Source organism: Sciurus vulgaris, assembly GCF_902686455.1.
Source record: "Sciurus vulgaris genome assembly, chromosome: 14".
Lineage (NCBI taxonomy): Eukaryota > Metazoa > Chordata > Mammalia > Rodentia > Sciuridae > Sciurus > Sciurus vulgaris.
The window spans coordinates 21,376,965-21,403,141 of record NC_136475.1 but is presented as its reverse complement, the minus strand read 5'-3'; the positions used below and the strand labels follow the sequence as shown (position 1 = coordinate 21,403,141).

General features: G+C 48.2%; 2 protein-coding genes and 1 long non-coding RNA gene across 11 annotated transcripts in view; 1 reads left to right on the top strand and 2 right to left on the bottom strand.

Moving 5' to 3' along the window:
- The window catches only part of LOC306644340 (TBC1 domain family member 8-like), a 29,877-nt gene extending 13,654 nt beyond the window's left edge, over window positions 1–16,223 (top strand). The window contains exons 2-4 of the mRNA XM_079111224.1: window positions 2,464–2,578; window positions 14,447–14,644; window positions 15,249–16,223. Coding sequence (XP_078967350.1) covers window positions 2,549–2,578; window positions 14,447–14,644; window positions 15,249–15,509 — 489 coding nt within the window. The 5' untranslated portion in view covers window positions 2,464–2,548 and the 3' untranslated portion in view covers window positions 15,510–16,223. The remainder of the gene's footprint in view (window positions 1–2,463; window positions 2,579–14,446; window positions 14,645–15,248) is intronic.
- LOC306644347 overlaps window positions 1–26,177 on the bottom strand; it is a 125,354-nt gene that overhangs the window by 81,026 nt on the left and 18,151 nt on the right. The window lies entirely within an intron of this gene.
- LOC306644332 (uncharacterized protein) overlaps window positions 16,560–26,177 on the bottom strand; it is a 112,988-nt gene continuing 103,370 nt past the window's right edge. The window contains exons 2-10 of one of the 6 annotated variants that reach the window (XM_079111199.1): window positions 25,826–26,019; window positions 24,141–24,349; window positions 23,677–23,906; window positions 22,462–22,576; window positions 20,615–20,730; window positions 20,217–20,447; window positions 19,885–20,049; window positions 18,764–18,878; window positions 16,560–16,795 (exon numbers count right to left, since the gene is read on the bottom strand). In XM_079111199.1, coding sequence (XP_078967325.1) covers window positions 16,587–16,795; window positions 18,764–18,878; window positions 19,885–20,049; window positions 20,217–20,447; window positions 20,615–20,730; window positions 22,462–22,576; window positions 23,677–23,906; window positions 24,141–24,349; window positions 25,826–26,019 — 1,584 coding nt within the window. In that variant the 3' untranslated portion in view covers window positions 16,560–16,586. Of the gene's footprint in view, window positions 16,796–18,763; window positions 18,879–19,884; window positions 20,128–20,216; window positions 20,448–20,614; window positions 20,731–22,461; window positions 22,577–23,676; window positions 23,907–24,140; window positions 24,350–25,224; window positions 26,020–26,177 lie in introns of those variants that run through there. The other 5 variants (XM_079111198.1, XM_079111202.1, XM_079111200.1 and 2 more) reach the window with 5 other exon arrangements.

The window sequence follows — 26,177 nt, the reverse complement described above, 5'->3', positions numbered from 1 at the left end:
CCAGTGACCATGCTGCCTCCGCATGTGGGCGTGGCAGCTGCACACTGGCTGCGGGTCTGCCCGTCCCTGAGCTCACAGGTGTGTTTGCTTCTCTTTTGCATTGCTGGTGGCCCGGTGGGTGCTCTGGAGGCAGTGCTGGATTCCAACACGGAGGACGCTCCCTTTCGAGTTCTGTTTCAAGTTCCCGGCTCACAGGTGTACTCTCCCATAGCATGTGGAGAGTTCCTGGATGGATGTGACATTCACTGGGCCATAGCCACTGGTGAGTCTTGTTCCCGTTGGAATGTTCCAGACCCTGAGGTCTGAGCATGCGGAATCTGCTTGTTGGTGAGCCTGCAGGTAATGCCTGGGGAACCTCACCTGCTTTCAGGAGCTCTGGCTCTCCTCTACATGTCTGTCTCTTTCTTAGTGATCAGAAGCACACTGAGCTGTGAGCGTGAGTGAGCCAGGCTTCTGAGGGGTGTGTTCAGGGCACTCACGTGTTGGGTATGAAGTGGCCGTTTCCTTTATGGTCTTGGTGTCTGATTAACAGGGTTTTCCCGGTGTGTGCATGTGTGGTAATAGCCGGGGGCAAAGTGCAAGGGCTATGTCCGACTTGGGCAGTCTCCGCCCCATGTTTCATGTCTGTGCCAAGAGACTGCATCACTGGGCTGCCGGGTGCTGAGGAAGTTTTCCTTTTACCGTCACAGGTCAGGTTTGCCAGTGGCTTGTTTTCTACCATTGTCCTGCCCTCAGAAGGTCCTGAGTAGTGAATTGTTCTTTTCAGGGTTCTCTCGTGGGGAGTGAGGATGGGAGGCATGGGTATGTTCTGGTGTGGGGATTGTGCTGTTGACTGAGATACTTGTACTTGTGCAGGCATTACTTGGGCATCTTGCATGTCATGGACTCGCCCTCATACTTCATTGTGTGCTGAGCATTGAGAAAGGATCTCTGCCTGGGAATGTGTGTGTCCAATAAAGTAGAAAGAAAAAGGGTAGGAAAGGCCCTGGGTGGAACCAGCTCAAGAATAGGAATGGGAAGAGCCGCCTGTGAGGTTGATCCCTGTTTTTTCCAGGCCTTTGTGTGACAGGACAGGGAAGTAGAGGGGGGCCTCTAGGAGTACTTTTTTTCTTTTAAACTAGGTGGAAGAGAGAATTAAACTATTTCATGAGTGAACTGTGTTATTTGGCAAAAGATCTGTGGATAACAGGTTGGAAGGGAGACAGGTTGTTATTACTATTTTAATTTCACATGGACCAAAGTCTCTCCAGGCTTGTAAAGGTGCCTTGCTTTAGGCAGAGAGAGAAGTTGTGAGCATCGACTGAGTGGCTTGGGGTTGTAGACAGAGGAGCATGCCCATTCCTTCAGGCTAGAGCTCAGACATGCGTTGTGCTGACTCCCTGGTGGCATTCAGGTCACACTTTTTTCCTGCCTCCCTCATGGAAATAAAAGTTCCAGTGTCTCTCTGGCTGCTGTCCCTCCTGTGCCCAGGACAGCATTGGGCATGTTGTCAGTGCCCAGTAAAGCATGGTGGGTAGATAGTGGGGCAGCATGCAAAGAAGGTGACCGAGGCCCCTTGTTGAAGATTTGTAAGGCAAAGGAAAGTGACGTGTCCAGATGGCCCCCTGACTTTGCGTGGTCAGACTTTAAGATTTTTGGACTTCTCGGTCATGTGGAAGCATAGGCTTACAATCCTTGGACTTTTCACTTTGGCGTAGTATGCAATAAATTACGTGAGCTCTTCAACACTTTATAATACATAGGCTTTGTATTGGATGGTTTTGCCCAACTGCAGGGTAATGGGTGTGTTCTGAACATGCTGACAGGAGCTCAGGCTAAGCTGTGATACTTGGTGGATTAGGTATTAAACACAGGTTTGTTTTTAAAATTTTAATTTATTTTAATTGTAAACAAATGGGATACATGTTGTTTCTGTTTGTACATGCAGTAACAGCAAACCATTTGCGTAATCATACATTTACATAGGGTAATGATGTTTGATTCATTCTTTTATTTTTTACATCCTCCCCACCCCTCCCACCCCTCTTTTCCCTCTATACAGTCCCTCCTTCCTCCATTCTTGCCTCTCTTCTCACGGGAGACACTAAATGACACTGTTGAGAATCATCTGCCACTTGGGCTGTGTTCCATGCTGGAACAGCTGTACCATTGCAAATGCTTCTGACACTTGAGTGGTAGGTGCTCTGCACATGGTCAAGGTGTGCAAGGTGGTCACAGGACAGTTCCAAGGCTTTCCTGCTTGGTGAGCTGGCCTAAGTGACCATGGGACTGAAGTTTGTAAGTCCAAGTGCAGTGTTGGGAGAGACCATGGCACCAGTGGAGAGTGCCAGCATTCAGGGACAAACGGTGGCTCGGGTGTGAGAACCCTGGCACGGGACGTTTGCAGAACATTAACACAGGCACTTAATGCTGGCAAAATGATGACTCTTGTTTTTCACTCTCTCTCTTTCTATTGTGATCCAGGTGCCACATTAGAGGAAATCAACCAGCACTGGAACTGGCTGGGACAGAATCTCCTCCATACTCTGTGATTGATTATAAAGACGACATGGCCAGCTTTGTCAAGGGGAAGGTGAAGGTAGGCCCTTTAATCTCGACCTTTCTTCCCATCTCGGGTAACTCTTCATGACATTTTGAACTTTGCCACGTACCCACGGTCTTCACCAGTCTGATTAACCTTTTTGGATTAATGTGCAAAGCCAAATTAGTTCAATTTGTCACCTGTCAGTCTTTGCGGCACATAAAGATACACCTGAAATTTAGGACAAAAAGGGGGTGGTGCATCATCCTCAGGCCTAATTCCTGGAATCTTTTACAGATATAATCATCCTTTTTTTTTCTCGTGGGATACCGTAATGTTAGGATTTCTGTTTTTGCAGAGCAACATGTTATTGTCTTCCTCAAATTAGTTATTCCTGACTCATTTTTTCTTTAGCTGTAACATTTGTCACCATGTTGGACCTAGTGCTCTGGTCCCACTAATAGTGGATGTTTGTTCTGCAGATGTTAATTAAATGGAGTTACAGCCAGTTAAGGTCTGAGGAGGCAGGAGAGGAATCTTGGGAGGTATGTGTCCATACGTCCTGCCAGCTACATTGTTACATAACTGGTGTGGTTGCAAGGACATGATGGTGATTGGTGCTTTAAGATCCTGTTGGGCAGGGACATGTTTCCTCGTTCTACAGTGAACTCTCCTTACACACTTGAACACATAAGCCTGCAGTACAGTTTTCTTCCCTTGGGATAAAATCTCCCCAAAGTAATCCATCTTTCCTCCCTCTTCCTGTTCCTCCTTCCTTCCCCTCAGTTCATCTCCTCTATTCAAAGGATCCCCAGGGTGGAAAGAAATTGTCAAAATAGTGCTGTATACATACATGAATATAGGACAGTGAATTCTACCTGTGATGCATACCTATAAAGCACCAATTAAAGACCAAATGTGTAGTAGAGAGCCCACTACAGTAGGAAACCCAGGGGAGGGAAATGGAGCTCATTCTATTCCATGCCTGTATGATGATGTCAGAGTGAACCCCACTACTGTGTATAAGTAGAATGCACTGATAGAAACATTGTGAATCTCCCAGACCATGGATTTTGGTTTTTTTTTTTTGAAAACAAACCTGAAGAGTTCCAGCTTTTAGTAAAGGGTGGCAAAGTGAATTTTTGGTTTTAGAGGAAGAAAGAGAAGCACTCTTTTCTGTTTGGGGACTGGGGGATGTGAGCAGGATGAGTGTAGAGCAGGGGTGACTGAGGCCATCCAGTGCTTGGCAGCCAGGGCATGACCTCTGACCTGTGGCTGACCTGGGCTATGGTAAAAGACACACACAGCTCTTGGGACACCTCTCATCCTTGCCGATGGACTGTGCCTCGATGTCCTGTGTCAGATGGGACTGAGCATCAGCAACACTTGACCTGCCTCTCTTGGCCTAACGAGAACTGTAGTGGTTCTTTTCTCGAGGTATTTCCCTTGCTTGGGAGGAAGAAAATTGATTTCTGCTATGCTGCTTCCTGAATCCCTTCTGTAGGACAAGGAAACATGTCCTGTCCCTAGGTTCTGTGGTTGAGGCCCTGAAAATGACATCACTATACAGCAGGTGAGCAAGAGAGAAAGAGTTGATTTGAATGCATGCAGAGTGTATACATGTGGCAGAAACTCAGCCTTGTAACTGGTAGGGTGGTTAGAATCGACCTTGCACAGCACCTTAAGGGAAAGCAACCAGTTGACTGAGGACTGAAGTGACAGGCAAAGGGGTCCATCTTCTGGGGTGGTGCAGGGTCGGGGAGGTAAACATGGGGGAAACTAATGTCAGGGGAGGGCTGTCTCTGTGAGGCTGTGTGAGCCCCTCTTGCTGCCAAGATCAGGAGGTCAAAGGTGTCTTCCCAGGACAGAGGGGGACACACCTGTGCAGATGGAGAGTCCCTCCAGACTCGAGGCAGATGGGGCAGGGCAGACAGTCTTTCTGGTACCCCGTCTTTTTTGTTTCTCAGTTATCTTTGGCTAAAAGTTATCCTTATGCTGAAGTGGCATGTTTGGGGGTGACAGTTTTGATCTGTGACACTTCAAAGCTAGTATGTCCTGAAAAAAGAAAGGAAGGAAGAAAGGAAACCTGAGGAGGCAGTGCTGGGGAGCGAGGCACATGGTGGCATTTGTTCTCCCCACTCCTTGGGCCAGATCCACAGTGTGTGAGAGTTGGACCTTTCCTGGGCCCTTGGCTGCTCCATAAAACTTAAAAATCCCTCTGCTTCAGCTCTTCCTGGGAGCAGACATGCAGCCATGACAGTTGGGAGGCCCTATGGCCACCATCACGTCTGCTTGGAGCCACTGAATCCTGTTCTCAGCCATGCCAGTTGGCTCTAGAGCCTGATAAATAATGAAGAAAACAGTAAACTTCACCAGCACTGAGGTTTATTTTATAGTAATTATGATTAGATTATTTTAATGTAGTGCCCAGGTTTCATTTCTAAAAGGACTTATACAGTGAGGATTTGGTAACACCCCCGAGAAAACAGCCTCATCTTAAGAAACATAGGCTCTCATAAGAGCGTCGTATAAAACACAAATGAAAATGTTAAGAAAAAGAAAAGGACAGGTAACGACAGACTGTCACCCTTGAGAAATGGACCACAGCTTTTCATTCTAGACTCTTCTGTCACCACCGCAGATCACAAAGGTCCCTTCTTGGTAGTGGTTGGCAAAAGAGTTGTGGTATCAGATTGTGCCCTCTGCTGTTTCCCGCACTCCCCATGGATTAGGGGTACTTCCGGCCTCTGGAAGCTTGGCCAGGGTCCTCCCTTCCACCTCCAACAAGTACAGAGTGGCCGGTGGTGCACGGCATTAGTCTTCTCCAGATCCTGCAGTTGGCTTTATACGGACCTTTTTGAACCTAATGAAGACATTCATTCATGTTTTAAAGAGACTCTCGTGTCCTAGTTGAGTAGTTCTTCGTGGCTGATGTGAGTTCCCACACCAGAGCCAGTCACTGGGTTTCACATCTCTTGTGTTGGTTTGCTTTTCATTGCTGTCACAAATACCTGAGAGACTGACTTAGGGAAGGTTGGTTTGGCTCCCAGTTCTGGAGGCTCCAGTCTGTGACTGGTTGGCCCCCTTGCTTGTGAGCCTATGATGGGACAGCACATCACGGCAGCCGCTTATGGCAGAGGAAAATTGTTCAACACATGGCGAACCAGGGAGCAGAGAGGAAGGGGCTGGGGTCCCAGTGTGGGCTTCAAGGTCACGCCCCCAGTCATCCAAGGACCTCCCGCCAGACCCCACCTTGTGCAGTTCCATCACCTCCTGATACACTAGCTGGGAATCAGGCCTTTAACACATGGACCTTGGGGAGGCATTGAAGATCCAAACTGTAGCATGAGTGTAGGGAGGATCTGGGAAATAATTGTGAATTAAAATTCTCAAAACCTTAGAAGTCAGCCACAGCTTTGTGGTCAGTAAGTGACTGAGAGACTTTTCTTTGGGTTTTGCAACCTTGTGATGGTTAATTGATTTCTGACGTTTTTTTTCCCCTCTGGCTGTGGCTGTTTCAGGGTACTGGATAGGGGTGGTTGTCGTTGAAGCAACAGAGATTTCTCAAGTGCCTGGGTGCATCTGTCCTTCCTGCTTCCTGTCCCTTGTGCTCTCTTCCTTCCCTTTGCCCAGCTCCCTGGATGAAGGCCCTGTCTCTTCTGTGTAAGGGTCTGATTGCTTACGAGAGCAGCAGCAGGCTTGCTGAGCAGGAAGGGGAGCCCAAGAAGTTCTGAGAAGCAGTGGTGACGTTGGAGGCCAGGTTCGTCCTCCTTGAGGCAGAGAAGGTGGTCACCTACTGCTCTTGCTGCTGCTGTAAGGGCCGGGTGCCCCGCCAAGGCTGGCTGTACATCAGCATCAACCACCTCTGCTTCTACCCCTTCTCCTGCTCAAGGAAGTCATGTGAGGCCAGTGCCGGCATCTGCAGTGATTTGGTCCTTCTAGATAAAGTTGGCCCAGAGGTTGATTGGCATGGCTCCCTAGAGAAGCCATTACAGGTTAAATCCCACAGCAAAAGATTTCAGTGGGTGGTTGAGATGACAGCAGGTGATACTGGATTAGTTTCCAAATGATTTGTGCAGATAATTAAGTTGAAGTATACATGCTACAACGAAGGAGCTTGCTTTTTTTTGTTTGTTTGTTTTTTGTTTTTCTGCTACCTACAGGAGCATATCTGTGTAACTTATTTAAATAGCTAGTCAAGACCGTTTACTACCATAGATCATGTTGAAGATACAGTATCATATCTAATGGGTGAATATTTCTAAAGGAGTAGCATGTACTTGTGCTTCTTAATGCAGAAGGACATCTTTTAAAACACCCGTCCTTGAACATCATGACTGTCGTATATGCAGAACGCTTTACCTGGGTCCACTTCAAATGCAGAAATAATTTATGACATCGCAACAGCAGTGGGCACTGTCCTCAGTACTGGCATTCCCACAGGAAAAGCAAGGCCACACGTGTCAGTTGTGTGTTCAAGGTTTCAAAAGCCATGCCACTGACAGCACTTTCAGAAGCCATTTCAAGAGCCCGTGCTGGGTGGCACGGGAGACGCACACGTATGTGTGGTTTTCTTCATTTATTCTCCAAGTGCAGCCAGTGGGAGGCCTCCTGCTGAATGTGTGCTGTGGCCAGCCTCCTGCACATGCTGTTTTCTCTTTCAGTCTCACCAGCCTCGGTTCTGATGCCTCAGCACCCCGCCCTGTGTGCCCAGTCCTCTCCTGACCTTGCTTGGAATGGGCCCCGGCCTAACCTGGGCCATCCTTCTTTCTGAAATGCTTTTCCAAATGAATACCCTGCTTTTCCTTCTGTCCTTAGCCTCTTTAGAAACTCCTGTTTGTCCTTCAAACCCCGGTTCGGATTGGTCACGTCCACCATGCCTTCCTTGTCCCCTTTAATGTACGCCATGTCTGTTTCTGGGCTGGGTTCCGCCAAGTTGGTGTTGCTTATTTGCTTGTAGGTTAGTTTTTCCTATTTGTGCTGCTTAAGTGCAGGGCTTTTCAGAGAGAAGTCACTTAATGAACTCAAGTAGGCAGTGTAGATGAAACCAGTGTGGGCAGAAGAGCTGGCATAGCTGGAAAAGAGTAGTCCCAGGCCTGACAGAGAAATGAGGCTGTTTACAATTCTAAAGGCATCGAAAATGCTATCGCTAAATAAGTGGAAGGAAATGTTACAATATGACATTCATTCTCTGATGTGAAAAGGAAATGATTTAATTTTGGACACTAAGGATTGTCAGTAAACCTAATTGTGTTAGGATGATGATATTTGGAAAAAATTATTGCTAATATTTGATCATGTTTTTCCACTTATTATCTGTATGATGAATCGGCTAACAGATATGACTTTATCTTCTCCCATTTTCTTCTGCATTAGCCTACTGCCTTTCACCGTATCCACAGTAATTCTCGGATGGGTATTGTGGCGCACGCCTGTAATTCCAGCGTCCCAGGAGACTGAGACAGAAGGATAGCAAGTTGAAAGGCAGCCTCAGCAAAGGCGAGGCACTAAGCAACTCAGTGAGACCTGTCTCTAAATAAAATACAAAATTGGGCTGGGGATGAGGCTCCATAGCCAAGTGCCCCTGACTTTAATCCCTGGTACACCCCAAAGAAAAATCTGGGACTAGCATGTTTGTTTAAAAAGGTATGACCTGCACTATTTTACATTATCTTTATTAGTAGCAGTATTACTGAGGATTGAAGCCAGAGCTATTAACTGTTGAGCCCCACCCCCAACCCCAACCTTGCTTTCTGAGACAAGGACTAGCCAAGTTACCTCCCTAGCATGGAGGGATCCTCCAGCCTCCTGGGTCACTGGCACTGAAGGCGTGTGCCACAGGACCTGGCTGTCTTTCTGGCAGTGCTGGGAATGAAACCCAGGGCTTCACACATGCTAGGCAAGTGCTCTGCTACTGAGCTATGTCCTAGCACCTGCTTTCTTTTTCTAAAGTGAAAGTCTTGCTTTGTTGCCCAGGCTGGACCTTAGACCCTGGGATCAAGACAGCCACCTGCCTCAGGCTTGCAGGTAGCTGGGAAGTGCACATACGCTGTGCCTGACTGTACTGTATTACCTTAGCATTCCTTAGAATCTGCTTGTAGTGTCTTCTAAGCATAATAAGAGTCATGTGACAGACTCAATGCTCAGCCCGCTTCTGTGAACGAGAAATGAATAACCCTCTTGCACACTCCTTTTTTCTCTACCTTGATTTGTGAGTGCTATTTTTGAAAGTAGATTTTGTGTGATTCAGAAACTTTTGCATGAGAGTTGAAATATTCTTGAAGATGTATGCTGTTGGATTGCAAGATGATGGTCCTTGAAAGTATGCAGTAGCCAGCAACCTGGGAGATGACACTTCAATCTTTCAGAAAACCCTTGGCCCATGAGTTGGCTTTCACCAGCAGCTGTCAGGCAGTTGTGTACTCTTCCCCTGCACAGGCTTTGAGACTTTTGCATTTTAGCTTAAAAGAAACAAATAGAACTTTGGATTGTTATTTACTGATGCTTGAAGTTTGGCTCCCACTTTATGGGGGATGTGAATTTGCATCTTTTCTCTTTCAGTTCAACTTGTAATCCCTTGGGTTGATATCCAGAAATTGGAAAGGACATCCAACGTCTTGTGGCGGACACCATGCGGATCACCACGCAGAATAAGACGCGTGACTCTTCCATGTTTCTGATCCCGGATGCGGTCTTGAAGATCATGGAGCAGCTGGTAGATGTGATGCTGCAGAGAATGCTGTATAATGAGGTCTGGAACCAGATGTGCAGGAGCCAAGCCAGATCACCAAGAGGTAGAGCTTCAGTCCCATGGTGTCCCTCAGCTGCTTGACCTTTTCATGTGCTTTGCTTAGCACCGTTTGGTTGTGAGGTCTTCTCTGTGTCCCTGGGCATTGGTTCAAGGGCCTGTGTGCATAGCAGACCCCATGAATGCTCAAGTTTCTTTCATAAATGGCATGGTATTTGTATAGAAACCTTTTTTTTTTGTTTTCTGGTGGTGCTGGGGTTGAACCCAGGTCCTTATGCATGCTAGACTAGGGCTCTACCACCGAGCTACACCAAGTCCTCATCTTTTCATCTTAAATCACATGGTAGAAAATGTTCTCAAGGCAGCCGAATTGATTTCCATACCTTTGTCATCAATAGAGTAAGTCAGTATTTTGTATAATTGGGCCCACGGCGACGCCAGTCACGGAGACTGTCAGGGTAGTTGCTGGCCATGTCACCAAGGAATTCAGCTTTTTCATCTGAAGTTCAAACACGGTGTTTGAGCTGGACTTTGATTTCAGGTTTGCAGATCATAAGTGGGTCACTAACCACAGCTCTGATGTCAAGGTAAACCGTTAAGAAAGATCCTATGAGAGACCACAGAGTACTGTCCTGGATTCAATTTTTGACATACTTACAGAATCAGGACTGATCAAATACTACTAGTCATTAAACAGATTTTTTTTAATTTACTGTGCAATTCATATAACACAGACCGCACCATTTTCAGGCATGCAGTTCAGTGGCATTAAGTACGTTCACACTGATACATGACCATCCTCACTGCCCATTCCAGAACTCTTCTGACTTGATTAAACTAAAAGTCTACCTACTAGACACTACCACCCTGTTCAACCTTGCCTGACAACCGCCATTCTGCTGTCTCTGTGGAATCGGCTGGATCCCTCACATAAGTAGACAACACTCAATGTTTTGCCTTGGGCTTATTTCACTTAATATAATGTCATCAGTGTTCATCTCTGTCACAGCATGTGTCAGAATGTCCTTCCTTTTCAGGGTTCAATCATAATCCATCGTATGTACATACCCCACTGTGTTTATCCACTCGTCTGCCCGTGCACGCTTAGTTTGCTTTTACCTTCTGGCTATTGTGAATAATGCTGTTGTGAACTGCGCACACTAATTTCTCTGACACCTGCTTTCGATTCTATCCAGTATTTTTACCCAGAAGTGGAATAGCCAAATCATTTAATCCTATGTTTAATTTTAAAACAGCCTTAGTCTTTTACTTTAAAATTGTTTATCTTTTTAACATTCCTGTATTTTTTTTTTTTCGATTGACGTTCCTTTAAAATACCCAAGGAGATGAGTAAACCATAGCTATAATGCCTTTGCTCATGAGGCAGTTCAGTACCTCAGCATGTGAAACTCTTGTTTTGTAACCGAATTGTGGAGCAGTTTTTATTTAGATTTTTTGAATTAGGGATGCTCAACTGCTAAAGTTTACATAGGTGTTGTAAAATCTGAAAAACTCTTAAATTTGTAACTCTTCTGGTCCCAAGCATTTTGAATAAGGCCGACTCAACCTGCAGTGAATTCATTCAGAGCCATGAGGTCTAGTGTTCAGTGCTAATACAAAGAAAGTCATTTTGAAAACAGCAGATCTCTTCCTCCTTAACACATGCACTTTCTTCTGACTGCTGGTGGGGGTGCATCTTTCTCAGTGGTGGTCCTTGAACAGCAGCATGTTTGGGGTTTTCATATATTCAGAATGACTTCCCGTCCCTTCCAGCTGTGCGCATGTAGTTCAAACTGGTCACATGTTGCCACAAAAGGCAGAAAAAAAAAAAGAAATGCTCTTTATAGGTTTCCTTTTTTCTTTTTTCCCAAACTGACCTCCATGTGGCGTTGGGTCACCTCTGACATGTGATAGTTCTTATGGAAGATGGATGGGTCTTATCTCTTCCTTGTGAAAGAGACTCTTGGGGCTGTGATCATTGTTTCTGTTTCCTGGTGCCTAAATCCTTTCATCTAGCAGTCTGAAGCATTCTGTGTGGGATTGGCACCTGTAGTCACTTGCTCTGCGGCAGCACCGCGGACCTCCTGCTCGTTCTCTCACTGCTCAGAACCTCTGAGCCAACCTCTCTGGCCTCTGGTTTCCACCATTCTACTCTCAACGCTATGACAGCAACATTTTTAGGGTTCAATGTGAGTGCGTTGGGCACTGTTGTCTCTCAGGGACCTTGTGGTCCCCCTGAGGGACCTCACCTTCCATTCTTGCAGTATGTGAACTTCTTTTTCTTTGTTCTTTGTAGATATACTTGACCGTCATGTGTACTTTGAACTGTCCTACATCCAATGAGTACAGCTTCCCTTCTTGTGGTCGTACAAGATGTGGAGCTACACCAGGCGTATGTTCATATAGGAACGTAGGAAAGTGTGTGATTCAGTGTGTGAACTTGTGCACTGTACTTGGCTGCCCCTAGCTCCCTGGTCCTCCTCTGGAGAAAAGTCAGGCTCCTCTTTGGTTATTCACATCTGAACAGTTAACCCTTTCAGTGGGCAGTTCAGGTTTCACAATATTCACAGGACCACACAATCATCACCACAGCCACGGAACCTTTTATTACCCTCCAAAGAAGCCGCACGTTCATGAGCAGCCACTCCTTATTTTTGTGTGTCAGCCTCCTATGCGGACATTTCATGTGAATGAACCTGGCACCCCGTGGTCTTTGTGTCTGGCTTCTTTCACTCAGCCTGAGATTTCCAAGCTCTGTCCATGCACACTTTCTGTTGATGGCTGAGTACTATCTACCCTGCTTCAGGGGATGTGGCATATTTGGTGTGTCCACTGATCAACTGGTGGACATGGGGTAGTTTCCACCTTCGACTATGAATCTGTTGCTGTGTTTGTGTGCCAGTTAGTGGACGGCAGTTCTCAAGTCTGTTGGGCGCATTCACCTGGCAGGGAATGTCTGGGTAAACACTAGGTCCACTTTCAACGTTCGAGGGCTTCTGGCTGTTTGCCAACGTGAGAGCGTCATTTGGCCTTCCACGAGCAGCGTGCAAGGGCTCCATCTTCCCCACGTCTCACCGATGCTCACCCCGCTTATCATCTATCTTCTCCACACGTGGCCTTTGCTGCCATTTTTGGAGTACTTCTCAGTTATTCAAACCAGGAGGGAATGCTTATTTGAGTTCATGAGTTTCTGACTTTCTTGCTGGTGGGGACAGCAGGCTCTGCTCTTTGCACTTGCTCGGAAGGTCAACTGAATGTCTGGATGGACTGTGGGGCTCACAGGCTCTGGAGGGGCATGACTTTTTTTTAATTTCAATACTAATCTATCACATTGTGCCAGCAAGTTCAAAAGTGTTTTCTTTTCGATCTCGTGTCTGTTGACCTTTCCATATCTTGACCTCTCCCACCTCTCACCAGGGACCTTGAAACCCAAGCACAAAAGGAGCTGTTCCGAATCTTTTTCAGGCTACCAAGAAAGGAGAAGCTGCACACGGTGTGGACTGCTTCTCTGGACGCCCTTCAGTCGGTTCCACACTGCAGGACGCGTGTTTTCATCTGACAGCTCTACCTGCTTTGCCAGCAGAGTAGATGGCTATTACAATGTTGTCCTTCCGCTCAGAGAGGTACACACCCTGCCTCTCCCCTCTGCTTGAACTGCCGTGCACACTTTGATGCACTCTTTGATCTTTTAACCCATGTGGTTGAGTCCACTAAAACAAAATCCATGATGCCAGGTTTACTTACTAACCAAAAAACAAAAGGAAGAAAAGGCTTAATTAACTCCCAGTAATGAGGCTCAAGAACATGGTGGTGGGTGACCACCAGTGAGGGCGTTGTGGTGGACAGTGTCCCCATGGCAGGAGCATGAGTAGATGGAAACATCATGTGTGAAGACAGGAAGCCAGAGAATGGGGAGGGACCATTCTTTGTAACAACCCCTGTTGTGGGAACGAACCAGGTCCCATAATCCCTACTGAGGGCTGTTCTTCCAGTGACCCATCCATCCCCTACTAGGCCTCACCTCTTAAGGTTCCACCACTGTTTAATGCTGCCCCATTGGGCATCAAGCTTTCAACACAAGAACTTTTGGGGGACACACTCCAACTATATTGCAACCAGAGCAACTTGGACCATCTGATGGCCAGGCTCCAGGAGGGAAGCGTGGCCTGAATTACGCCATTACCCCTTCAGCCTTCCTTTTTCCTCTTGTTGCTATGGCAACCGAAGGTTGCCTGGAAGCAATGGTAACAACAACATACCCTAACCCCACATTGTTGATAAAGCTGTTATTCAAAAGGACATGCCTCGCAATTCAAGCTCGTCCCCTTTTGTTGCCAAAAAAAGACAAAGGAAAAGGCAAACTATAAAAAGCTTCACCTTTAGAAAATACGTGGCAAATTGGCGTTTATACTCTCGTGGAATTTGTGAAAGATTTAAAAATGTCTCCTTGTGTTGGGATCAGGTCCCTCCGATAACTCTGTGATTCTCTCTTTGGAAACGGGAGTGTGGGCAACCTGAGTTTGCTTCTGAATGCAAGCAGCTCCGCCTTCATCTCAGGCATCTCTGCTGAGGGGTACCACAGCTGTCACACGTCAAGACCTCTGGGGTCTCGCTTCTCGTAGCATAGGTCCTGAGCCTGATGGTTTAGAAAGTCAGTGTTCTTCCTCATGTGATTTCCCACCTCCATCCCCCCCTTCTGCAGTAGATGTCTTCATTTTGCAAGTATTATTATCAGTGGAGCAAGAAATGGACATGATGACCTACATACCAAAAAATTGATTTTGGAATTCTGCATAGCATCAAATTTACCTTGTAACCAATTTGTAAGTGGAATCCCACAGCATTGTCATTTTGTGACTTGTTTCTTCCACTGCACAATGTCCTTAATGTTGAGCCACCTCTTATCTGTTAGAATTTCCTTCCTTTGGAAGTCTGAATGATATTCCATGGTAGCCTAAACCACAGTTCCCTTATCCATTCATCTGTCCATGGAAGCTTGGGTTACTTCTGCCTTTTGGTGATTGTGATTGCTGCTCCCTTGTGCACTTTTCAACCTTTACACCAGGTCCTTATTGCTATTATTCCATGTTAGATTAACTTATTGGAACATGCACAGAACGTAATTGTTCAGTTCCGTTCTCCAGCACCTCCCCTTCACGTGCTGTCTTTTGCATCAGGTAGTGAGCATGGAGAAGATGGAGGACACCAGTCTGCTGCCCAGCCCCATCCTCATCAGCATCAGGAGCAAGATGGCCTTCCAGGTCATCGAGCTCAAGGATAGAGAGACCTTGGTGGAGACCCTGCTTGAGAGACTGAAGCAGGTCCAGGCCAACCATCCTGTGCACTGTGACACCTCAACCAATGACAAGGACATGGTAGGAGCCTGCAGCATGGTGGCTTTCTATGACGTGACAGTCTCCCTCTCACCCCCTGTGTGTCAGTGGGCTCCAGAGGGCATGTGTAGGAAGGTGACCCCTTGGGTGTGAGCACACAATGTGCTAGAGGTGATTGGGCCTCCAGTAGTTGGGGGTGTGAGTCTGGTGTCACCTCTGATGGGCTGGGTGTCCCAAGTGGTCATTGAACGCGATAGAGGGGCTGGTCGGGAATCACCACTGCTTGGAGGGGTTGAGCTGGTGTCCCTCAGGTTGGTGGGGCTGGTGGTGTGCTCCCTGGGTGGGTGTGGAGGAGACACGCCCCTCCACATCCAGAGGGATTGTGGGGCACCCCCACCTTCCTCCCCGGCTGGGGTGCTGCCACACCCCAAGGTTGCAGGGTTGATGCCCTTTGGAACAGACAAAACCTGCTGAGAGAGATGCTCCCTCTTCTTAGGGTTGGATGACTGCAGAGAAGGCCCTGGGTCTGCCAGAGCCTCACCTTCTAGAACTTTCATTGACATATACTTTTACAAACACATTTTAAACTAATACTTAATAATGGTGCATATTTTCCTCTTACTTTTTTTTTTGTTTTCTTTTAAAGGCTGGACACACATCACCTGTTTTGTACTTGACAAGCATCTGCAATGACCACAAGTTTGGGGATCTTGAAATGGTGTCCTGTCACAGCAGCAAGGAGCGTGAACACAAGAGCCCACCTGTGCACCGTGGACCCCTGACTGTCGTCCTCCAGCCTTTGGGCAGCCAGAACCCTGGCTCCCACCTGGTTGGTGAGGCCACTCCTTTCCTGGTGTGCCATGGGCACTGGAGGCTGGGCAATGACCATGGAGGGTGTGGCACGTGAGCACCAGCTCCTCTGGACCCGGGTGGAGAGGTGGCTGCAGACCTTGGGCAGCAAGGGCTCTCTTGAGGGCTCAGACAGCAGAGGGGGAGCCGGCCTTTCACCTGTCTGTTAGTAGCTCTCATGACATTCCTGCTGTGTGACTTGGGCAGTGGGCTGTGCCGGCCCTGTGGGTTTTCAGGTGTCAACCAAGTGTTCCTCCCACTGGCTGGTGGCGTCTGTGAACATCTCAGTGTCAGTTTCCCACGTGCGTGTCCTGGGACAAAGGGCTGCCTGTCCTCTAGTTTTATGAACTAAAATTATTTTTGCTACATTCATACTTTTTTCTTTATATGGAAAATTTGAGGCGAACAGACTCCAATTTCATAACTGGACTCTAAGTGGCAGTAGAGAGACTAGTTTTGGCTTTGTCACTACCTTGGGGACAGGTGTGGCTGCAGACCTTATTACCCCACACTCCTTCTCAGTTAATGCAGCTCCTGCAGCACTAATTGTTACTTTTATTGATCCATACTGAACCTTTCTTTTCAGATGTGATGCATGCCCACACACACACACGGGAGGTATGGGTGTATATATATATGTGTGTGTGTATTTATTATGTGTACATATATATATAATTATTTCCTTAATCTATAATTTCCGAAGTATTGAGCATATATGTATCCTCCCATTGCTGGAGAATGCAGGTTATTAAAAGCATTTCACCATAACTAACTCGACCTCTCTCTGAGCGTGTGTACTTGTATGTCTGTTGAGTGTGTGCATTCATGTTCTTCATGCGTGTGAGTGTCATAATATCCAATATTTCATTTCTCCCATTGGAAATTGAGTCAGAAAATACAATCTGCCATACTCCCAATACCAAAATGTCATTTTGATCAAATGAAACATTCTTTCATCTAGGGTTCAATGTTTCCACTTGCAATTACTGGTAAAATGAATAGATTCAAATCATGAAAGTGGATCAGAATACACAAACATATTTTTAATAACAAGGACTTAAGGTGAAATTATACATGGAATTGATGAGTAACCATTTTAGAAATCAAGCTCATTGTTCATCCATGGTGCAATGCTTTAGCATTGCCCAGAGAGACAGGAGCAGATTCTTGTCCACAGGTTCCACCGGTGACTTCGCACCTGAGTTGCCTCATAAGAGGGAGGTTGGGGAGGGATCCAGTCATCATATTCCTCCTGAGGGTAGGTCCTCTTCCTCAGGAGAAAGTCTCTCCTGACATGGGGATTCATCCCATAAAAGACGTTGGCGTTCTTTGGAATCTTCATTTCTGGGGAGAGAGGGGTACAGGTTGGATAGGTGGCACTCGGAGACTTGCAGAGCAGGACACCCCAACATCTGATGGCCTCTGCCAGGAAAGGCCTGAGCCACAGCCCTGAGAGCTGTGCAGATCAGCTCCAATACCAGCAGACACATCCTCAACCGTCCTCTCGGAGGAAAAACTAGGTCTAGGACTTCACCAGGACTAATGCCTGTTGCCTCCATGGACTTTGGGCTCCAGAAGATCACAGTTCCTCTTGACTGGGCCAACGCATACCCCTAGGGATTACATCTGAAATCTTACACAGATGACTCATGTGCTCAAGGTTTCACCCCCAGTTCAGCAAGGTTTACTGGTGGATTCTGGGGGAAGCACTCCATGATGAGTGCTCTGATGTGATCATGAAATACTCAGTCAAGATGAAGACAACACTAAGCACGGGAGGAAATGGAAGAAGGTTGGGCATGGATGGAGGAAGACCTGAAGAGGGAGAGGCACTCAGCACACATATAGTTTAGCTGGGGCTCCTCTTTTTTTTTTTTTTTTCTGGTACTAGAGATTGAACCCAGGGCCTTGTGCTTGGGAGGCAAGCACTCTACCCCCAGCCCTGGGGGCTCCTCTTAATCCTCATTCTCTTAGTAGTAGTCCTCCTGTTCTTCCCGTCTTTCTCTCCTTCCCTCTCTCTGTCTCCTTATATCCCATTCTGTCACCTGGTTGGCAAGTGCTCCATAGCTTGCAGGTGCCACACCTTCTGCCACAATGCACAGTCTCAGTTCAGAACCAAATGGAATGCTATGAAAGCCAGAGCCAAAAAAGGAGTCCCCTGCTAAGTTATTTTCCCCAAGTATTTGACAGGGAGGAAAGTATGACCAACTGACACACCTCGTGTTAGCCATGTTCTGCCATTGTTGCTAGCCAGCTCCACGTGGACCAGGCATGCTACAAGGGAGGCCACATCCCAAATGCTGCCCTACTGAGATCAATCATTCCAAAGACCAGCAAAGGGACAGCTTCACTCCCACATTTTGCTATGGTCCAGGGATGCAACAACCCCCAGTGGGTTTCAGATGGCCAGCGAGTCCCTGGTCTGAACACTTGTCTCCTATTCTCCTCTAAAAAGGGCCTGTTAACTATTTGAGTTTGGATGGGTGTACCTGTGCTACGAATTTCCGAGCCTACCAAGGCTTTAGCCGCCTACTTCCATGAACTCTACTCACTTACCAGAATTAGTGGGTTAAGATATGAGAGAATGTTGCATAGGCTGGTTTTGGATGCGGTTTTCAGTGTGGACAGACTGGGATTATGGCTGCTGCGGGGTTTTGGCTCACAGAAAAGAAAACACAATGGCATTAATTACAGGTCAGCTTTGGGGCATACGTGCCTAGGAAGCCCTCATCTGATTTTAGTGAGGGAAAATAACCTGGCTCTACTGATTCCATCTAGGCAAGTGGACTCGGGCACAGAGGGCTTGGTCATTTGTGCAGTGTCAGACTGCTGAGGCTGTCTCCCAGTCTGTTCTTCTTTCAGATTTAGTCCTGTTCCTGGTTGCTAGAATACTGACAATGCTGTGCCCAGGGAGTGGATTTCTGGTCATGGAGACTGCTTCAGTCCACAAATGCATCAAGTGCATCCTTAGCCCCTGTATTCCCATCTTCCTCTGCAAACACTCCTCTCAGTGAGCCCTGGGGCCACATGACCCCTGCAGGAATGCTTTCTTCCTCGCTCCTCACTGATGTCAGCATTGAATGCCTGTTGCTGTCCAGGGTTGGACACCTGGTGGGGAGGTGCACTAGTCCCTGGGCTGATCAGAGAACCTAGAGACCTTTGCAGCAGTGCCAGTGTGGTTTTCTCTGTGCACCAGGCCCACCAGTCCCTGTTGGAGTGTTCTTCTGGGTCAGATTCTACTCTTTTGGGCTACGAGTTGACCTGAGTGCACTTCCTCAACATGGCTCCCCACCATCTGACTGTCCCACTTACTGTGCTGTTGGGAGATGATTTGTCCCAGCTCATAATCTCCTGGCTCCTCCTCCATCAACAAGTGATGTTCCAGGGCCCTGCGAATGACGGCAGGAGCCCTGTCGTTGCATGTCACCTGCATCAACGTGGGAGGTAGGCCTTGAGGAAATGGGCCTTGGGGTGGCTACCCAAGGACAGTGTCAGGGACATTCAGGGGGGAGCTCAGCTCTAAATACAGGGGCACCATCATTACTCACTACTCCACTACCTGAGGGTGGCCTCCTGGTAATTGCCTGGGGCCTTCCTCAGGGCTTTGACACCAATCCTCCTACAATGGTCTGCCTGGCCCTGCCATTGCCCTTTGTGGAGCCACATTTCACTCAGGGTCAAAGGACGCCACAGCCTGCCCCTGGGTAGAGAAACACTCTCATGCCACCACGATGGAAGGAATGGACCAGTGACCTCCTCTCTCCCAGGGCTGTTGCAGAATGCAGGGTGAATTTGGGGGTGGCCCAGGTAGAAACCCAAGAGAGTTTGGTTGTGATTGCCAGGGACAGAACACACTCAGGCAGAAGACCAATGATAGCTGTGAGAGCTCCTGGCCTCCGGAGGCTCAGTACTGCCTGGGATGGAGGAGGACACCTTACTCAGGCAGGGTGGCATGGGAACGGGCCTCTGTGCAGCGCCTCCCTGGAGATGGAGTGTGCTCCACCCACATGAATATCGCTTCTACAGCGAGACCCTCGGCGCCCTTTTCAAGGAGTAGGAAGAATCTCATGTTGCTGTCCTCCTCCGTGTGCACCAGCATTCTCCATCCCACACAGTGCAGCCTGCATCCTGCATCCTGCATCCTGCATGCTGTCCTCTTCTCACCTCCCAGAAATACCTGCCCCTGCACTTCCAGTCTGCACACTGCCATCCAACACACACTCCCTCACAAAGGGGCATGGAAATGGTCGCACTCTCCCTCCACTCAGGTCAAGCCCTTAACAGTGACCTCGCTCTTCTTTATTCCCATCTCTCTTTCCTGACCATTGAAAAAACTCCCAATTCAAGAGGGCAAGAGTAGCCCATGGTATGGGATTTGTGTTTGCTCCCTGCCCTGGGATAGCACCAGGAGACACCTCTTCCGCCAGGCTTACCAGGACAGTCTTGCCATCCTTTGCACTCTGCTGCTCTAGCCTGATGTTTATGAGGCAGCTGTCTTTCACCTGTTTCTTGGACCGGGGCCGTGAGCATCTGCCCATTATGCATCCGATGGCCCTGGATTTCTTCATGTGTTTTGTGGCCATGGGCTTGGGCCTAGCCTTTTGAGAAGAGGTGTGACTGGAGGCTGGGCTGATGTTACACACCATGGCTGAGGCCTCAGAAGGTGATTCTGACAACTGTAGAGGATGGAATATCAGCAAGGCCAGACACCGACGGCCACCCCCACCTATGCTCACGCAGGAGACAGCCCCGCCAGCAGGCTTACCAGGATGCACTGTGATTCCCTCCTGGTCTGCTCCTCCAGGTGGACCTGTAGGAAGCTGCTGTCTTCTGCCTGCTCGTTGTAATGAGGCAGTAAGGAACTGCCGTTGGTGACAGTATTGGTACCGGAGTCCTTGCTTTCACTGACCTGGGGCAGTGGTCTGGCTGCCACTGAAGAGCTGCTGCTCACAGCTGGTGGGATCGTGGGAGTCACTGAAGAAGTGGACTCCAAGAACTGTGGGGGACGGAAACATCAGCAGAGCCCAGAAACTGTAAGCCACCCCCACCTGTCAGGGTGCTCTGTGGGCATTCTAGAACATATGTCCAGGAGCTGAGGCTTTTTGTCACCTTGGTGGATGTGAAGGAGCACCAGGGGTAAAGAGCGAGTAAGGTGGGTGTTACCTCCTTTGTCTTGCTTTTGGCCCACTTCCTGGTGAATCTTCTCCTGAGGACAAAATCAAAGTCCACGCGGGGATTGATAGCATAGAACACATTGCCATCAGCAGGGATCCTCAGCACTGGAGAGGGCGGGGCAGAGGTCAGAAGGTGAGTGACACTCAAGGAGTACACAACAGAACACCCCCCAGGACTGACAGCCTCTGGCAGGTCAGGCTTGAGCTCTGGACCTGAGGGCCTTCCAATCTAGATGATGTTCCACCGAAGGCATCCTTAGGGCCTTTCCCTGAGGAAAGAGTGTGCACGGGGTCTAAACCAACCCACCAGCTTCCAACAGAAAGCACCCTGGACCCCAGCACCTCTCTGTTCAGGTGGAACCTGCCACGGAGACCATGCTGGGGTTTGCATCATGATTTGTCATCAGTGGCTCCTGTGTTGGAGCTGCAGTGTTCACACACGGGGTTCAGGAAATCATGTGATGGATGCTTTGACCTTGCAGTGGAGAATCCAGTCATAGATGAAGACACTAATGGGAGGTGGTATAAATTGGAGGTGTGCTGGGCATGGACGGAGGATGTCCACAGGAAGCTTGTGCCTTCAGGAACCATTTTTATTTTTTATTTTTTATGTTTTGAATTGGCTGATTCTTCCTTTCCTCCTCATGATTCTCCTTTGCATTCAGAGTTTTTTCAAACCAAACTCAATTTAACTTTATGGGAGCAAGTGTCTCAGGCAATTAGACAAATATATTTAAAACATCTGATGAGAAAAAGAAACGTGGAGCCCAATAATGCAAAACAGTGTTTATAAGAGAGAAATCATGAAGTGGGAAGAATAACACAATTATTCTATGAGCACCTCTTGCTCTTGTAAACATTACCTAACACAAATGAAGAGGACTCCTCTGACAAACAACCAAAATAGCTTCTTGCTGGCATACCCTTACCCCCAAATAGTTAATTTTACAATGAAGAAGAAAGGAAACACTTGAGAAATTTGCAATTGTGATGACTTAGTACAAGTCTTCATGAGATTACCAACTACTGTGGGGCAACTGATATCAGGAAGGTGAAAGGAAAATAAAATTATACAGATCCTGTTTGGTAATGTACAGAAGTGATAAATACAAAGTTCATACCATCAATAGGGGCTCCTTCAGAGAGGAGAACAATTCATATATTCAATCTGTCTCTTGTTATATTCTCGTTCTCTTTGTGTTTCTCGGTCTTGTGTTGTTGTTGTTCTTCTTCTACTTAATGATGTTCTTGTTCTTTATCTTCTACTTCTGGTTGTGGTCTTCTTCATGTTCTTCTTCATTTTTCCCTCCTTCAACTCTTTTTCCTTTATGTCCACCTACTCCTCTTCTTGCTCCTTGTCCTTCCTTTATCTCTCTCAGTTCCTGTTTGCCAAGCTGTGAAGTGTTCTACTGCTTCACATGTTTCTTCCAGATATGACCTCTGTCCCAAAACACCTAAATGGTGTCCATTCACACAAATGGAAAGATTGGAAGACAGGTGCCTAAAGCAAGATTTCTCCATTGAAGAACTTTTCTCAAGTACTTGTCACTGTCCTGAAAGGCTGCCTAAATTGACAGCCAGGCGTTGCTTATCTCCTCTGCCCCTCATGGATATGAAGTTTACAAAGCCTGATCAGGTCCAGGGGAGGACACTGGATAGGGAGGCCCAGCAGTCCCAGGGTGAACTGATTTACACTCCCATCATTGCACTTTGTTTCTACAAATGACCCACCACACGCTGTTTGTTTTTCAGGCCACAGCCCTCTTTCTTTGGCTGGTGCGTTGTCCTGAGCCCACAGGAAGTCACTTCTCCCCACCATCGGGTGGACCCACTTACTCTTATGCTCCGACACAATCTGAAGCAGTTCAAAGTCCTCTGGATCCTCCTCATTGAGCAAGTGTTCTTGTAAGGCCCTGCGTATGACCGCGGGGGCCCTATCCTGGCAGGTCACCTGATCAGGGGTGGAGAAACTCATCAGAGAATGAGTTTTGGAGTAGCCACCCAGAGCACAAAGGTCAAAGTCATTCAGGAGACAGCTTAGCTCTTAATACAAGGGCACCATGTGTTATCATGCTACCTGGGGCCTTCAAGTGTTCATGTGGGATCTTCCTATGTGCTTCTAGCCCCATCCTGGTACAACAGTCAGGTTGTCCCTGCTACGTCCTTCTGATAAAAGGGTGCAAATACCTAACAGCCTCTCTACAGACACACTTGGCCCAACAAGATGGGAGGAATGGTCCAGTTTGCTCCTGTATCCCATCTCTGCTCTGACAATCATGATCGCTTTGTGGGTGGTCCAGGCAGGAACCCTACACCCCTTAGTCCTGACAGACAGGATATAAAACAGACTCAGCAACTAGAGTATGCTTGTGACTCTTTTATGATAGCCAGGAGACTGTTGGGCTCCACGGCCTCATTGCTCAATGTGGTGCAATGCGGTATGGACCCCACTGAGGCAATGTTTGAACAGGGCTCCTCTGTCACTGGACACATGGAGAGTTAGGGCTTACACCCCACACCCAGAAAAATTCTGCAATGGGAGCTGGTAGTTTCCTATTTATGTCTGTGCAAAATATGACACTCATGTTTTCTTGAAAAACCCCAGTTGTCTGTGACCTGCAATAACTTAACCTCATCATGCTAAGAAGGATCCCTCCCATTCCACATATGCCTTCCAGCACACCGGAGTTATGACTGCTGCATCCTCTGCACAAACCTCCAAGGGTCCAACTCACTCTAGACACCAGGCTTCAGAGAGTGCAGCCTGCACCCTGTGCATTTCTCTGACCTCATCTGAGCACAGCCCTTACCCCTGCACTTCCAGACCGCAAACCCCACACCCTGCAGGCCCACTCACACCTGGAGCTGGGCATGCTGCTGCTCTCCCTCACCTCAGGTCAGCTTCTTAACACTGATCTCTATCTTCTTCATCCTCTTCAATCTTATTTGACCTTCCAGAAGCTCTAATTCATGAAGGCAGGCCTAGTGCAAGCTATGTTCTCTGCCTTCTCCACTGAGGGCACCCAGGGGATCCCCTGCTGAATGGCTCACCACGATGCTCTTATACTCCATTCGCCTTTGATTTTCTAGATGGACATGAATGGAGCAGCTGTCTCCCACTCGCTGGTTGTACAGAGGTACCGTGGCGCTTGCAGCAGAGACCCCGGAAGAACTGGACTTGAGCTCTGCCTCTGGGGATGGTGCTGCTCCTTCACTGGCCGCCCGATCAGCTCCTTGATGAGGCTCTAGCCCTGGGGTGGGCATTGGAAGTGAGCCTGTAGCTAGAGGAGAAAAGATTCCAACATGACAGCCTGGCTGTTAGCTTTGCAAAAACAGACAATCCACACTGTCTGCCACGAAGATCTCAGACCCTGAGCCCACGCTGGACCTCTTCCCAGACAGGGGCATGGCCTGAGTGGACAATGGCTTCTCCTTGTTCCCAGCCCAACACCAGCCATACAGATTCCACCCTTGGGACCAAACTCTGACCTTTCTAGACCCTTATATGTACACACCCCGGGCCTCCTGGCACTCAGGCTCTGCCTCGCTGGACTTGCCATCCTCCAGCTGGGCCAGCAGGTGGTGTGCTTGGCGCTCCAGATTCAAGCCTCCCATGTACAGTTGCAGGTAAGGCAGCAGCAGCTGGAAAATCATGAGGCCTGGAGGCTGATGGAAAGCCTGGCTGTACTGCTCCATCCAGGCACCCGGGTTGATGGGCACAGCACTGTGAGCAAGCAGGTGTGCAGTCAGCAGAAGCCTGCACGCTCTGACCCCACAGCCCCCACCACCAAAACTGGCCTTGGCAGCCTCTGCCTTTGCTGTCTCTGTGCAGGCCAGTCCACCACAGCCAAGACACCGTGGGTGTACACAGTGACAGGACAACTCTCTGGACAAAATCTTACACCCAAAGACGTTTAGAACCATGGCATGACCAGCTCTCCCATTCTTGGGGGAGGCCACACACTCTTCATTGTTTGCTACATGCTCTCCAACCTGACAGGCAACACCCAGAAGGGTCTGTGCTCAGGTTCATTACTAGCAGGCTCCAGGGACACCTCATTCCCTGGCTTGGACTGCTTTGCTTCCTCATTCTCTGAGAGCTCTCATTGAGTTCCCCTGAGAATCAAGTGATCTGTCCTTTTCAATGAATGCAGACTATATCCTTGTGGTCCTGGGAGAGGACAGGGAGGGAAAGTCACACTGGGATGAGGTATGGTGGCATCAATTGTCCCAGGAGATTCCTCTGAGACTAGAGTTTCCTCTGAGTTCCTTGGGTGACCATGAGTCCACCTAGAGCTCTCTGCCTTCCTCCTCCTACAGTTGAGGCCCCAGACCTTTGACTGCATGCACCCAACAAAATTGCAGGAACCAGGGTTTGCTCAGCCTTCCCAAGTCCAATAACCTGGCAGCTTCCTACTCTGGAAACAGCAGCCCTCACTTTTGGCCACATTCCACCTCATGTTGACGATGGTCTCTTGGTCTACTATGTTCATTGGGGTAGGACAAGATGCAGTCCTGTCTCAAGGAGGAACGGATGGTGACACATGCAGAAAGTCTACTTCTGATACCATCAAAAGAGGCAAGAGAGCAGATTTTTACCACATTTTCAACTGAATTGTCAGCATGCCTTTCAACATGTCTTCCCACAGTGGGTGCTTTCTGAATGTTCATGCAAGAGTGAGCCCAAACATCTGCTTCCCACATATCTCACTGGGCATGGGAGCTGCCAGCCCCCAACTCCTGTCTGGCTGTAACTAAGAAGGGAAGTTCTGCAGCACTATGGAATCTGGAACATCCTTTCCAATGCAAAAGCGCTTTCCCCAAGGCCTAAAGAAAGTCAGGCCCCTAGCACAGAGCTTCTCCATGCAGGAAGGGAACAAGCAACCAGAAAGAAACCCCAGGCCTCACTGAGCCCACCTGGAATTGAGCTGAGTACACACCCTCAAACAGCAGAGCCCAATGTGTGTTGGTTGCTCCACATGCCTCTGTGGACCAGGTGGTGAGAGAGGGTGCATTCATCTGCCTGAGAAGGCGAGGTCACTCCCCACCGCCACCTACTTGGTGCTGACAGTATACTATGAGCTTGGTCCTCTGATCCCCCTAGGTCTCACAAAGCATTTGGTTCTCTGAGAGGTACATGGCTTCCTCAAGTCCCAAGCATGAGGCGACGGAACACTTGGTCTTGGAGGGACGGTCTTACCTTGGGAAGAGCAGCTCCAGCACCTGCTGGCTGGTGATGAAACCTGAGTAAATAGACCTGAAGGTGCTGCCCCAGTCGGGGTTCCGACCAAAAAAGACAGGCACCAGCTGGTTCATGAGCTCTGCCTCTCTGTTACCATCAAGGGTCTCTATCCAACAGGGCTCATCCGTGTTCGGATCCAGATCATTTTCACCCTGTTTTGGGACCAAGAATGGTGGGATCAAAAATTGAAATGGTAGCCAACACAAAAATGCTTTATCCCAAAATAATTAAATAACAGCAGAATGGGACAGTTCTCATTGGCACACACACACACACACACACAGAGCCAGAGTGTGAGTGGTGAGCCATT